The following is a 16,271-nucleotide window of genomic DNA, read 5'->3' on the forward strand; positions in this document are numbered from 1 at the left end:
ACGCACAGAAATCACAGCAAGATTAAGATAACCGCTATATCAAACCGACCACCTTTAAATAACAAACCTGCTCAGGTGACATTCCGTAGTGGCTTTAGATATCCTGGGGCATTTCTTAGGACAATGGAATATTACTGTTTACTGAAACTTTAGACGGAAATGCTAGGAGTTTTTGAGGATACTGGAAGATTTATGATGAGGACTGGGTCATTACATGTTTAATTGTAAAAATCTATTATTTGTAGAGGAGAAATAAGCCCAGACATCGTTAAAAGAATTAAAAATAATATATACTCATTTACATGAATATAGAGAAATTGTTTAAAATAACTCAAATTTAATGTAGGATAGATCATTATATAACACTCATTTAATAAGTTAGAATACAAAGCAATGGAAGGAAGAAAAGTTTGACTTGGTTGTATATTAACTACTAAACATATCATACTTTTACAAGAGTGAAATTTAAAAAAAATTCTGTCAAATAAAATTCCACGCACTTGCTGAAATGCCCAGTGAAAAAAATTCGATTCCTTCCGATCGAATTCATCAATTTTATAACAGCATTTCAAATTAAAATATGCAAAAAAAAAATAAAATAAAAAGAAGAGTGACGGAGGAGGCAGAAGGGATTGATTTGAGAAGAAAGGGGGAGGGGGCATGATTTGTTACCTTTTGACAGTGATCCTTTTTTGTTATTCTTATATAGGAACATCGTCATGTTTCGTTTTTTAGTGGTATTCTAAAACATTGACAATGAAAGTGGACATTCTTACAACCCTTCAACCTTCCTCATTGATTATTTCGGTTTCACAAATTTAAGGTTGGTTTAGTTTGTTTATATTGTTGCATCCTATCTTCCTGGTAGTTTGTTTATATTGTTGCATCCTATCTTCCTGCTCTGGACTTTCAAAAAAGTGATACATAATTGCTGAAATTTATCTTTTTTATAATATGTCATGATAATGTGTGAGGATTTTTCATTTTGAACCCCCCCCCCAAAAAAAAACAAGTTTAGTCAGATCTGAAAGTTTACTCGTCCCTTATCAGACTAATAGATTATATGTACAGGAGATAGCGGACTTCGGACTGTCGAACTGAAAAGCAGGAATGCGTATCGTGTATCCACCCGCGATGTCAACCTAGTATTTGTAGAGATGGAATTTGAAAAAAAAAATAAAACCGATATATAAATGGCTAAACATCATGTTTTAAAAAAATGTTCAACATTAACTTAATATTAATGTGCATATAAGACTATATGATAAAATAAATAGATTTACAGTAACAGACGAATAAATGAGAGATCGTAATCGTCTTTTCCTTCAGTTGAACTCAATTTAAAAAGATTTTTGGAAACAAATAAAAAAAATTATATAAAAATCGAAATAGATTTTTAGTAGGAACCATTTCAAAATTATGTTTGTAATACTTCTCTTCTTCAATTGAACATTATGGGGAAAACGTTTTTGTGAGTAAAAAATAATAAAAAAAAAATAATTATGCAATAGATTTTCTATATAATTTGATATATGATAATTTTTATGATCAAATACTTCAAATCTTAAGCACAGGAACGGTTCATCTCTATTTTCAATACGGGCATTGAATTAGATCAGAATGTAAATGATTTGTTCACTGGCTCAATCTTTGTTAACTAATTAGTATAAAGATGGTTATAAATACCTTAAGCTACACGTTATATGAAACTCACTACAGTACTGTGACATCACCCAAAAAAAATTCGCGCAATGCCATGTAAAATAATGTTGAAAAACGTATTTTGGCATATTTTAATTATAGCAAGGGTAGTCTTTACTTGCACTACATAAAGTGGGTATTGATGACGTACACAGAACAGCTACATATAGCGACATAAGCGATTTTCATTGAGTTTTAATGATTGTGACGTGATATTGAAAATTCGATGTTCATAGCAATCACTCATCGTAGGTTCCCAGTATATCTGTGAAGAGCGATCGAGTCCAAGTAGCGTAGTAGACAATGCACTCGCTTGTCACCGCTACGACCCGAGTTCGATCCTCGTGATCGACGGTGGTTGTATGTGATAGGGTATGGCGGTCACCCGCTTGACACGTGGGTTCTCTCCGGGTACTCCGGCTTCTTCCCACAACAATGACCCCCTCGCGCTAACATGCGAGGCCGTGCCAACGAGAGATATATTAATATAAGTTGTAGAGCTTGCTTATCAATCGTTGTAAAATAAATAAAGTTCAGTTAGAGCGAGCCTTAATGATAAAGAACTTAAGAACTACACTTTTAAAACAAGTCATGTACCGTACCGTAAAAAAATTGAATGAACTGTACCGTGTTCTCAAAACGAACCCTACTGTAATCCCCCCTCCAAATAAACCGTACCGTTTAAATAATGTATTGTTCAATTCAAAAACATACCGCGCTATGCAAAAAGCATGCAATGAGGAGCTGTGAAAGCATGACCCGTCAAATCTTCCGTACAATAGTAGAAATCCATAGTTGTGTCTTTCCCCCTTTTAATGAGTTTATGCCCAAATTATCTGCAGCCGTTCAGTATATCAAAAGTAGACGCCAAACAAAGAGAAACTTACTGGACAACTCAAATTTATTTATTGTACTGGTGCTGGAGAATCAGAAATCTACTGTACTTGATTTAACAAGATGACCTCTTCACGAACATGTTTAATATAAAATGACAAAACAAATACTAATAGCTTAATTGGCAACAAATTGACAAAATTCATTTTTTGCAACAAAAAAGAGTTAAACAAACAAATCTATACATTGTATGCATTACATGATTTTAAATAGCATGATTAATATAAAAGTACGAAAAATAAACAATTGCAAAAATTGTAACTGTATATACTATAGCATAGAGCGCCTACATGCACTGTACTATACAATTTACTTTCTACAATGTTATAGCTTTCCACACTATGTTTGATTTTAGATTTGAGAAACATACAAAAATACGGATTGAAAGAGTCGGAAAACAGAACGACGCAATCTCTGGTGACTATCTGACAATATAGTGCGTTCAAACAATTATAGTACAGCAAAACTTCAGATTAGTCACTAAGTCACTAAGCTTAGGGTTTCTGAACCATCAAAATTACATGCGATGGATATATCCACACTCCCTTGGACATCAACCAAGATAATCCTCTCGTCGATCGCTCACCATACATACCGTTAACGTTGGCTCGATGACATTCCCTGAACCACCATCCTCCATTATTTGTGAGTGCGCAGTTTACGGTCGCCTCATCATTGTCGTCATCCCATGCAGAAAACCTCATTCCATTAAAATAGCTCAAAGTTTCCGCTACAAAATAAAAACTACATGTATTTAAAGTTTTGTTATCAAAGAAGCAGGGTTATTTCAGATATATTAGGTTTTTATTTAAAAAAAAACAATCATTCATTATTATTTATCATTCATTCATTAAATGTTAAAACATTTCACCTGATTAAAAAAATTGACATTCATTGTACATGTTACATGTAACAGTCTATTAAATTAATTTTTTTTATCAAAAGGCATATTACTTCATATACAGATATGAACGATAATTCTATGGAAATAACGTTCTCAACAGTTTTTCCGACTATTTTATAATAAACATATTGCTTGGTTAAATATTTGGTTAATACTTTTTTCATGTAATAACCTGTTGAAATCCAAATATAATTTACCACGTGCAATTGTTCTATAAGTTTCCCCCACCCTGTCCGATGTGATGTTTAAATTCATACTTTTTTTTGTACCAATGACGTATTTGAAAATTTTACGAGGATTTGTTTTCTTTTAACATTTTAGCTTTTATGCAAAAAACAAAAACAAAAACAACCCCCCCCCCAAAAAAAAAAAACCCCAAAAATAAATAAATAAATAAAAACATAAAAAACTAACCCCAGACGTTACAAGTGTTTAGAATTATGTCCAAATATACTTTATTATAACCTTCTCATTAAAACAATTGTTACATATATATTCACAGATAGCAGATTAGTACAGTTACATATATCTAATTAATGTAACTTATAATTACCGAAAACAATTTCTTTGCTCTATGATAACTAGATACATTAGGTACACAACTTGAAAATATCATATTACATACATAACATTCCATAACATTACATTACACGTACATTACATATTCCTCCCCCGATACTCCGTCTTAGACGGATGATGAAATGACATGCTAGCATAGGCAGACAACAATGTGCATTCAACAAATAAACAGCATAGTTCACTTACAAATGTTGCCTGTGAAATTGTTGAACTGAACTTGGTAGCCATTCGCTTGAGAAGAAACGTCAAACCAAGAGTATTGTCCAAAATACCGTCTGTTATCAGCAACAAGTTCAACATGTAGAATGTGAAATCCTTCCAATGTTAGTCTATGGATAGCTTCATTGCCTGATTTGAAATACCATCGCATGATATTACACCGAGCAGACCATTTCAATGAATTGACTTTTGTTAGAATTATAAATTTGATTAGTTCTTTCGTGGAGTGAATTTTCTTATGATATGTACATGTATAACAAAAATGCCTTACATTAAAAAGTATTTGTATCATTAGTATAATAGATAATTCAAAGTTAATTCATTACATAAAGAAAGTTGAGATAAAAAACTAGATGTTAGCAGAAAAGCTAAAATCAATGATATTATTACCAATCCAGAACTCGGAGTCCAGAGAACCAAATCCAGTTTTGTACTCTTCCTTTGTTCTGTTGAAATTCACTGTTCCTGTACATCGTCGTTGAATTACCTGAAATGTGTACATTTTTAAACGATAATGCTCTTTCTTGATATCTTTAAATAGGGTAGGTTAAGGAAGCATATAGACAATTTAGCGTCATATTTTGACTGTAAAAACATAAAATCGCAAGAAAACGTTACTGTTTTGAATCAGACCCCCCAAAAAAAGAGTTGTCCCTGCATTAAAATCAGGTAGTACATTACTGCCACCTCGGTGCATTATCAGTGATAACTATAAATAGCTTACATTTATTCCTATCATATATATAAAATGAGATAGAACAACACTACCCCTCGATTTCCACAAAACAATACACATAGCAAGTAAAGGAAAAACATCTCAGTTGTATCAAAAATGCTGCTAGAATCCTTTATTTCCTTTAATAAATAGATACATGTATACGTCCATTTTTCTAAAAAAAACCTTTTATATAGTTTGCACGAGAAATGGCTTGCTGCATCAAAGTGACACATCACATGGGATTCCAGCAGCACTTTTGAAAGTTAAGCATTGTTCAAACTTTTGATACTTGTTAAATGTAAAACTTAAAACATACGGGGTAGAATTCATTAAGTCGGATGTTTATATTGTAAATAACGACAGAGGAAAGCCTGGTCGATAAATAACAGCATAATTACATACCTTTTAACGAATATTTGAAAAAAAAACCCAAATGTTCCAGTATACTCTTGCTCAATTCTCAACAAATCACATCAAAATTCTTTATTAGAACTCTTAGATTTCTTATATTTTGAATCTATTTACAATGCTTTCTGATCAAATTTACATGACATTATAACTTTCAGTCATGACGTCATCAATATGTTAATCTACGTAATACAGTTTAATTTCTGAAAAAAAATATTTCTGATATTCTTTTATTTGAATTTGGTCTATGTTTTGCTATTTTAATATTTGAACAGGTATTTAATAACTAATATTTGTTATTTCGCGTAATTACATTTATTTACTATTCCATGCCCCTCCTTAACATCCCTGTGGAATTACATTAGCAACTTTTTTTTTGGTTTTTCATGGGTTTAAAAAATAAAGAAACAAGAAATCATATTGATGCAAGCGTCCAATGGGCCGCAAAAATATAATTGTTGCATGAATCACCATTGGTTTTTTACATAAAAAACACACCAGAAAGAAAATAACGAGTTGGTTGTACTAATTTTAATTATAGATTTTAATTTTAATTACTACATTTTCAGCAACTCGTTTTGAATTTTAACATTTTACTATCATTATTAAGAATAGAGTTATAAATTTATTCCTAAATGGAATTATAAATCTTATCTACATTACAGTTTATGAAGATAATCATTGTTATTTTAAAATAATTAAAAATAAATCTGGTTAGCCACAATTTCCTGGTCCATAGAAATTTTCAGGTTTTTTTTTTCTTCATTTTTTTGCGTAAAAAATGATTTGGATGTCATTTCATGATAATTTTCTACCACAAAGCACATGGCAATAATAAATTCACAAACAAAGCCATTTCATTTGACGCAGCACATAGAAATTCAAATACATCATTTATATAAAAGTTTATGTCATTCAGGTCTTTAGTATGTCCCGTATACAGATCCCGATACAATGAAAAACTCCGAAATTTTTCGAATATATTATAGTCCCGATAAAAATGCGTCTAACACGACAGTCTATGACCAACTTTTCATTTACGAGCAAAACAAAAAATATGTAATATTTTGAAAAGGCATAAAACATATTTCTAAATGCATATTTACTTTAAATTGATAAAAATGAGCATAGCATAAATTAATTAAAAAAAACTATCCGGAAGAAACGCAGTTACAGTATTTAAATGTGTTTCAAATAACGGACCGCCTCCTGGCGGCCCGTAATAATTCACCATATTGTGCATTTTAATGTAAATAACTAATTTTATTATTTAACAGCAATGTATTCATTTGATTGTAACATAAAGAAATATTAAAGGAAAATAAGTTTCGTGTCAGAAATAAACAGATATGTTGAAAAGTTTACTGGGATATGAACTTGATTAGTCACGTGATCAAATCCTGTAAGACCAGAAAGGCTTCTCAAAAGATTTGGTCATGTACCTATCAACATTGCTATTTATTACTTACATTTACCTTTGAGAAAATCACATTATTCAGAATAATGAACTTCACTGTGTTTTCAATTTTGTAATAACGGAACATGGAAACCAATGAGCACTGTTCATTGTTAGGTGAAAAATATGACCCCGTGAATCGTTAACATTTACACATGGAAATGAACTTTTCTGTTCCTCTAGATCTTTAGGTTGATAAAAGAAAATGCCTTTGCAAGTTCAAATATTACAATTTGAAGAAAGCAATTATTCATCTGTATAAATTTTATTTCTTACCATCCATTTCCTTCCATCTTCCAGAACCACTGGTACTCGTACAAACTGGGTATCGAGTTTCACAGATTCTACAGACGATGATTGTTTTAGAAAGTCACACTGTGGTATTTGTCCATTGTTCCCTAAATGAAATCATTGCTAAAATATGAACGTTTTGAGTCCAAATAATCAACTATACAGATTATTGTTATTGATTTATGAAATGAACTGTATAATTTTGTTTGAAAAGAAAAAAAAAACTGATTAAAAACAGACATTTAGAAATATATGTCTGTTATATATACTCTCTTCTTATTATATCGTGGGTTCCTTTGTATTGCGGTATGTTCCAAAAAGTGACTTTGCTTTTATAAAGAATGATATTGTATTTTTAAAAAATAAAAACTGTCCGTTATAACTCAATCAGGCTTCCAGATTTCCAATGCTGCAATACAATGGAACTCTCTATTTTTGAAGGTGAATAAGACTTTGATTTAAAAATAGCATACAAAATAAACTACGTAAGTTTGGAAATTGATGTTCCTCAGAAAAGCTAGTCTAATACAAGCTTTTTGAACAGCACTAATGACACGTGAAAATGATAACTTGGTATATCTTTTTTTAGGGAAAAAATAAGTACCGTGATATTATGAGACACCAGTATATAAATGGTTAATATAATTTTTAAAAGCTGTACACTTTTCTTCTGAAAAATAAATAAAAGTAAAAATTTTGCACATACCAGATTGATAACCTATCCAATTTCCATCATCATGACAGGTCATTTGAAAGTCGTGTTCATTTGATGACGGCATGTATCCTTCCTTTAATTGATAGCTCTTTACCAAGCCTATTCCAAACACAGTTTGCGTGTTTGGTTCTATCACAAGGTCAGCGTTGAGGAAACTAGGCGGAGAGCTGCATTCTAAAACGGCAAAGATTTTCAACTTGCTGTATCGTTGAATTAAGGGCCAAATACAGGAAACAAATGAAAAATATTTGCAATTTTTTATATAGCATCATGAAAAAATAAAGAATTTAAGTAATTTGGAGGACTGTGGCTATTCTTTTAACCAGATTTATTTCTGAGAGGGAGAATTTTGTATGAAGGCGTAGAACAGTATTTAAATATCTAAAACTAAAACTTCAGAATATTTTCTCTACGAAATGATTGTTTTTGACAACAATGTCTAGTTCAATCAGTTAGGTAATTTAAAAACATTGTAGCATCTTTAATTATTTCTTTAGAATGTAAAGCGTGGTTTTATGAATAGAAAGTAAATTTTTATAAGAGATTATTGTGCACTTTGTGAAAAATAGCATCAATATTATTATACAATATGAATTAAAATAAATTTGAAGCACATTTTTGAATGGTTAGAAGAAACATAACCTGATATTTTACAGACGTATTTAGTTGTGCCTCTAACACCGACGCACAACTCATTTAGACCGCAGTTGTGATTAGCACAGCTTCCAACAATATCCTGAAAAGACTCCCATTAAAAATATATTATGAATACACTACACGCAGATTAAGTACATTTAGAGTTTTAAAATTTACTTACAAACAAAGCTCAGAACTATTTAAGTGACTTTCTGGAACATATAATTAATTGAGCAATAAGTCTTCTTCATATATGTTACATATACAAGCCAAACTGAGGTCTTGCTAATTATCTGGTAGTCATTCTAAATATGACGTTACGTAAACATTAAACATTTTTACCACATTCCACTGACTCATATGACTGTAGACATATTCGTTATCCTCTTCTATAAGGCCGTTGTTGTAGACTAAGTAAGTGCTTACGGTTCCGATATAAAATAACCAATCTGGATCTTCACAATTTAACTCGCAATGTAATCTAATTCTCGAGTAATTAATGGATAGGCATCTTTTTCTTCGAAGACACTGTTCTACACAGTCGATAAAATTCAAACCTTCTATCTTCAAAAAGACGCCATCTTTTCGTCTTGAGTTCCAGCGTATCTCATGGTACCCATTTATCTGGGTGCATAGAATATGATTTATTATTAACAACAAGCAAAAAAGCAAGACTCTAGTATTATCGATACCCATGTTACATGTAACAGTATTTTAAAAAAGCAAAATGATACAGGTGTCCTGTTCATATTGGTGACTATATACAAAGGGCGGTGGGAGGGATGCATGGATTTCTTTAAAATTGACCAATCAATATGTTTGATGGGTTTGAATTCGAACATTAGTTCTAATTGTAAGAGCCACTTCACATTTATTTTATAACACTTACTTTGTTAAAAATATTGGTTAATCTTGAACTTATTTGTTCGGTAGTTATATGATATTTAGCTTAATTTACACCCAAGTCATTTTCTTTGCTCATACTACTTAACACGAAAATGAAACAATGTACACAGTGCATTTTATTCAAGTATATTGCTTGTCACTAATGCAGTTCATGGATTGCCAAAGAAGTGCTTTCATCACCATGCAGCCTGTTTCCGGTTATAAAAGCATCTCTATTCGATGTATTGTTTTAAACTTTACTCAATATTTATGCAATTGCTTCTCAAAATTAAACCATGTATTTACACCTATATCATCACAAAGTTGAATGATAATACAGGTATGTGATACACATTATAAGGTGTTATGCTCTTTAATGGTACAGTAAAATCTTCCGCCATGTTCATATTCCATGGGTAGTTTCTAGATAAGAATGGAAAGGGTTACCTCTAGAACTAAGTCAATTATAAAAATAGAGAAATAACTTAATTTGCCGTTAGAAATAAAATACATGTCAGATATATCATTTGTTGGTACACGTTTTCTTCCTTTTGGTTGGATCATTACAAAATTGTTTTATATTCCTGATTTTGTGAATTTTGTGTTCTCCGCAGTAAAAATAAAGATATTTCAAATTGATTACAAAAGAGCAACCCCACTGCCTACATATATAAAGAATAAAAGATATAATAAAAGAGATTTAATTTAAAACATTTTTATTCTACATATGTTCAGCTTTTAAATTTATAATCCAAATTAATTATCTGAAGAAATGCTATTACATTGTAATATTTTAAAGTCTTATTTAATTTGCAGTATAATAACTTTTGATAAAGCGTTGTTGCGTTTCCATGCTTTAAAACTTACGAGAAAAGCAATACTACGTCTTTTAGATAATAGTAAAATGTTACGGTTTGGGAAATACGTGAAAATGACGTCTTTTGATCATGAAAAATGCCGTGCTTATTTTAAATCATGAGTGAGTGGCCAACATGATATATAAAAGGTTCAATAGTTCAAAACTAAATTACATGCACGTGTATAAATATCGCTTTTTTAAGATTAAGATTTGTATTATTATGAAAAATAATTGTGGTTACGGCTATTCACACTTATTTTACACCAATCATTTTTTGATGAAATGCAGACTATCTATCAATACAAAACCTTGTACCGATATAGAACAGCCCTTTTTTCATGTCAGTGCAAATTTATAAAACATTATTCAAAGGAATCACAATTTGAATTGTAGTTTTAACGTACACTTGAAATATTTATACATCTGAAATCTATCAATGCTTAAATATGTGTCAAGGCATAACCATTATTGATGATATATCAGAAAATCGAAAATAATGAAAAACACGACAGATTGGTATAAGGTGAATATTCAGCTCAACAGTTTCTAGCAATTGATCTAATGTAGAAGCAGAAATATTCGTTGAGGATTTAATTTTGTTATTTTCGTTGACAGTTTAAATCAACGAAATAAAATCCATGACGAGTAATAATAAGTAACTACAGCAGAGCTCGTGGCAAAGTCATGCCACGAGTAGGTCTTCCGTTGTTGCTGCGGGTTGGAAATATATGTGATATGGTTTCAAACGATTATAATGACTAAACTTTCAGTTCTGCTTTTGTTATAAAAACGTGTTGTGGTTGAAAGCCTGTACATAAAACATGTTTTGAAAAAGAAAGGAAGAAAATGGTTTAGGAAAACTATTTGTCGAACACAGTTTGTGTAATCGTATCAAAAATTCTTTAAAAAATGAGATGTTAAATGGCGAGTTAAATTTTCAAAGGGTAGCAAGCGTTGTTATAAACAGTATGTACTCATGATTCATGTCAGGAATTGAATATTTTTTAAACCGAACACACCTACAAAACACGAAACCTTTTGTCTAACAGGCACATAGCATCGTTTTTGAAAGTGGGGGGGCCAGACTCATCACAAAAAATCTTGACAAGCAAAAAAAAAAGAAAAAAAAAGAAGGGAAATTTAAAGTTTTCCAAAATCTTCAAAATCCTAATCCGTGGGGGGGGGGGGGGGGGGGGGGGGATTGGCGTTGTATATAACTTCAATTTCACTCCTCATTTCCTTATTTTTATATCAATTTTTTACATACTCCCAAAACAGTGGGGGGGGGGGGGGCCAACTCCATGATAATTCAATTTTTTATATGTAAATTTTAAAAAATTGGTTGCTGCGAGAAAAAGTGGGGGGGCCAGGCCCCCCCTGGCCCCCCCTGATGCTACGTGCCTGTCTAAGATAACTTCTTTATTCAAATCTTTCAAAATTTTCGAAGACTATGTGCAAGTTTGGAATTGTTACGTGCTTACAAAATTTAGTAATTAGTCAAAATTGATGCATATGGCATCTCTGAACTTTTCAATAGGGAAATGTGTGTCGTCTGATATTATTTAATGATACGAGTAGACTTGGACATTCAAAATAATATATCATCAGCTAAAAAAAAAAAGATCGGCGGGAGAATTTATGCAAAAGCGAGCATCTAAGTTTTACACCAGATGTGCTGTTTCATAGAGACACCGCTATGTGCAGTGTAACGTGAATTAAATAACCTTATTTACAGAAATGAATATTACCTCTCTCGACGATGTAATAATATGCAAAATCCATATTTTTATGTCAGTGGGTTGATTTATAAAATTGAAAAAAAAACTTCAATTGCGCTTGTGTTAATTGGAATTCTGGGAAGGAATTAGATAGTCCGTGTTAGAGAAATTCGAAGAAGTTATGAAACTGGTCAGTTTCTAGATCGAACTGCGCATTGATGTATTAAAAGACAATCATGTGTATCGTCTGTAGCCACGGTCCGGAATCCGTATGTGCAGTCATAAATTGTATGTATATCGATACACCTTTATCTCCTCACCTACAGCCATACAAATGAGGGTGCAACCTTCATATACACATGCATAGTATTATAGTTCTGGAAACGATTTATCTTGTATTTTAATATATTGAGTATTCATTGTTCACCTAAAATTAGTATTCCACTGGCTGTAGCTAACCTTGTAAGTAAATTAAGTTGCATTACAACCTCATAATACACAACTTCAATTAAAAGGTTTTTTTTTTTATCAATTATCATACAATTAGTAATAAATAAAATCCCCAATAACGCACTTAAGTGTAACTTTGAGAAGTGCATATATTTTTTGGAGGCAGATATGTCGCTATATTATAGTCTGTGAACTATTATGGTCTTTCAAAGAAATAAGAAATCTGTCGACACTTGCAGTACTTTGATGATTTCTATGGCGATCGACTGCATTGCATAATGTAGTCGTATTTCCCAAGAACAAAATTTCCTTTGACTTCCAACTTTCAATTATAATATATCATGAATTATTTTGTTCATAACTATAGAAGTTTAGCGTGTTCAACAGGTTAATTTATTAGCCACACTCTCAGGTTACGATTTCACATCTTTAATGTGAAGATGATTGACTTCGAATAATATTCTTATTATTAATAAGAGCACCTTTCAACTGTTACTCAATTACATATGTTCTGAGTTGTGTGCGCTAAAGCGACACAAGATTTTCGGTCGCACGTGGCGATTGAATTAACACAGACTGACCGAATAAACAAACGGGTGGGAAAGTGAAACACGTTGAGGAGAAAATGTTACACATAAGAAGAAGTCACCAAAAATAATTTTCGACAGATCTGGATATCTTTTCGCCAATTTAAAAAAAATCCAGCGCGAGCACTTGTCAGCGGGGCGGGAGGAGGGGGGGGGGACGCAGCAATGCGTTCGCTTCCACACTCACACGAACAACCATGTATTAGAAAAACTACAGAGTGATTAATATGTGACAGATAGAATCTAATTTGTTTAAAGTTGTTTTAAACTCATGTGAATATTCTTTCAAATAATCATCAAATGCCTCAATTCAGGAAAATTCAGGACATTCTTTTATCGTGCTAACACCTTCCACAAACATGTAACATGGAACTTTGATTATAATTTGAGATAGGTAAAGTTAGCTACTAGTAACTGGCTACTCGTAACTGGCTACGAGAAGTAAGAAAACCTAACTACTAGTAACTGGCTACGAGATAAAATCAAAGTTGGCTACTAGTAACTGGCTACTAGTAACTGGCTTCGAGAAGTAAGAAAAGGTAGCTACTAGTAAATGGCTACGAGATGAAAGAAAATTGGCTTCTAGTTACTTGTTACTGTCCATGTATGAACACATACCTAGGATTTCTATTTGTGTTCTTAAGATGTACATTGCACTATATTACTGTCAATTGTCAATATATCTCAAGTAGCTGTATATATAAATTGAAGATATATGCCAGTCTTGCTAATATCAACATTCCTTTAGGTCATCCACATAATATTACGACACAGGTACTCAGATATCTGTCTTTATGTAGTCAGCTACTTGTGCATTTTGTTACAATTATCTTTATCTTTTGGCGGTGTTGGCAATATATCTCAAGTAGCTGTATATATAAACTGAAGATATATGCCAGACATGCTAATTTCAACATTTTGTCAAGTCATCCGCATAATATTACGGCACAATTACTCAGATATCTCTCTTTATGTAGTCAGCTACTTGTGCATTTTGTTACAAATATCTTTATTTTTTGGCGGTTTTGTCAATATATCTCAAGTAGCTGAATATATAGATTGAAGATATATGCCAGAGCTGCTAATATCAACATTTTGTCAAGTAATCCACATAATATTACGAAAGAATTACTCAGATATCTCTCTTTATGTCGTCAGCTACTTGTGCATTTTCTTACAAATATCTTTTTTTGCGATTTTGTCAATATATCTCAAGTAGCTGAATATATGGATTGAAGATATATGCCAGACATGCTAATATCAACATTCCTTCAAGTCATCTGCATAATATTACGACACAATTACTCAGATATCTCTCTTTATGTAGTCAGCTACTTGTGCATTTTGTTACAAATACCTTTATCTTTTGGCGGTTTTGTCAATACATCTCAAGTATTGGAATATATAATTTGAAGATATAAGCCAGACATGCTAATATCAACATTCCTTCAAGTCATCCGCATAATATTACGACATAATTACTCAGATATCTCTCTTTATGTACTCAGCTACTTGTCCATTTGTTACAAATATCTTTATCTTTTGAAGGTTTTGTCAATATATCTCAAGTAGCTGAATATATGGATTGAAAATATATGCCAGACATGCTAATATCAACATTCCTTTAAGTCATCCACATAATATTACGACACAATTACTCAGATATCTCTCTTTATGTAGTCAGCTACTTGTGCATTTTCTTACAAATATCTTTTTTTTTGGCGGTTTTGTCAATATATCTCAAGTAGCTGAATATATGGATTGAAAATATATGCCAGACATGCTAATATCAACATTCCTTTAAGTCATCCACATAATATTACGACACAATTACTCAGATATCTCTCTTTATGTAGTCAGCTACTTGTGCATTTTCTTACAAATATCTTTTTTTTTGGCGGTTTTGTCAATCTCAAGTAGCTGTAAATATAAATTGAAGATATATGCCAGTCTTGCTAATATCAACATTCCTTTAGGTCATCCACTTAAAATTACGACACAATTACTCAGATATCTGTCTTTATGTAGTCAGCTACTTGTGCATTTTGTTACAAATATCTTTATTTTTCGGTTGTTTTGGAAAAACATCTCAAGTAGCTGTATCTATAAATTGAAGATATATGCCAGAGCTGCTAATATCAACTTCAAAAAATGTGAAGTGTCATTGATCAAAAATGTTAATAATGTAAATGAAGCAGTGCGTATGAATACAAAACAACAACAGCAACAATATTCAAAATGGATGCGCCTTCAGCTGATGCAGAGCTTTTGAGCTGAATTTAATGGATTAAACACAAATAGTGAGTTAAAATCTAAACCGGCTGAATTGAAAACGAAAGGAAAATACACGCAATAGCTTGTGATATTCACTGTGTAGAAAAATTCGTAATAATTCTAGTTTTCATGTGAGATCGCTGGAATATGCAACTGGACATAACCATCCAAGGAGAGGCGATCGTCGACGAAAATAGTTGATATGTCGACAAAGAATAGTATTTATAAGCGACTTTTGTAAACGTTGTGGTAACTAGATAGCCAGGAATGTACTTAAATGCTATATCTGCCGCTTGGAATGCGCCGAAGGAGTTGATGTATTACTCATAGCTTTGCTTTACGATGCTTATATTCTGACGACCGATCAGGTACGTGTGTAAATTTAGAAATCATCGTTACCAAATTTGAACAGCAGTGTTACCGTGGAAGTTTATATGCATTTATGTTCGCTATAATTATTCTGGAAAAGGAATTTTTAACAGCCAGCCTCGCAGTAATGTTGATTGATCTCAAGCAGACGAAATCGTGAGAAGACGCTTAATGTTCTATTTCGTGAATCAAATAATGTGTTTTTTTTTTTGAAGGTTAAACTTTCAAGTTTTACTGTTTATAAAGTCGTATTGTGTTTGCTGACAATAAAACAGACACAACTTTACTCTTTGATGACAGTGTTTATTTTGGAAATTCCCGTTCTATAATTAGTGCTAGATCAGAACAGTTTAGAAAAGTAGATCCGGCAAAATTTTATTGATGCAGGTATCAAAGAAATTTTTCGACCAATCAGAAGCGTCAATATCTCATCAAACGAATAAATATTAAATGATATTCGATTTACTTCAGAAACATTGTAATAACATATGTCAATACCAATACAGAAAGATTCAATCTTCAATGTGTTTACTGTTTGGCAGTTTATTGCATTATTTTTTGGTTAATCAATATTAAGCCACGAATCTAGTAACTTACCCGACACAACA

General features: G+C 31.9%; 1 protein-coding gene across 1 annotated transcript in view; it reads right to left on the bottom strand.

Moving 5' to 3' along the window:
• Positions 1-3,089: 3,089 nt before the first annotated feature.
• The window catches only part of LOC128161028 (uncharacterized), a 52,100-nt gene continuing 38,918 nt past the window's right edge, over positions 3,090-16,271 (bottom strand). The window contains exons 7-8 of the mRNA XM_052824290.1: positions 4,265-4,426; positions 3,090-3,325 (exon numbers count right to left, since the gene is read on the bottom strand). Coding sequence (XP_052680250.1) covers positions 3,090-3,325; positions 4,265-4,426 — 398 coding nt within the window. The remainder of the gene's footprint in view (positions 3,326-4,264; positions 4,427-16,271) is intronic.

Source organism: Crassostrea angulata, chromosome 8 (genome assembly GCF_025612915.1).
Source record: "Crassostrea angulata isolate pt1a10 chromosome 8, ASM2561291v2, whole genome shotgun sequence".
NCBI lineage: Eukaryota > Metazoa > Mollusca > Bivalvia > Ostreida > Ostreidae > Magallana > Magallana angulata.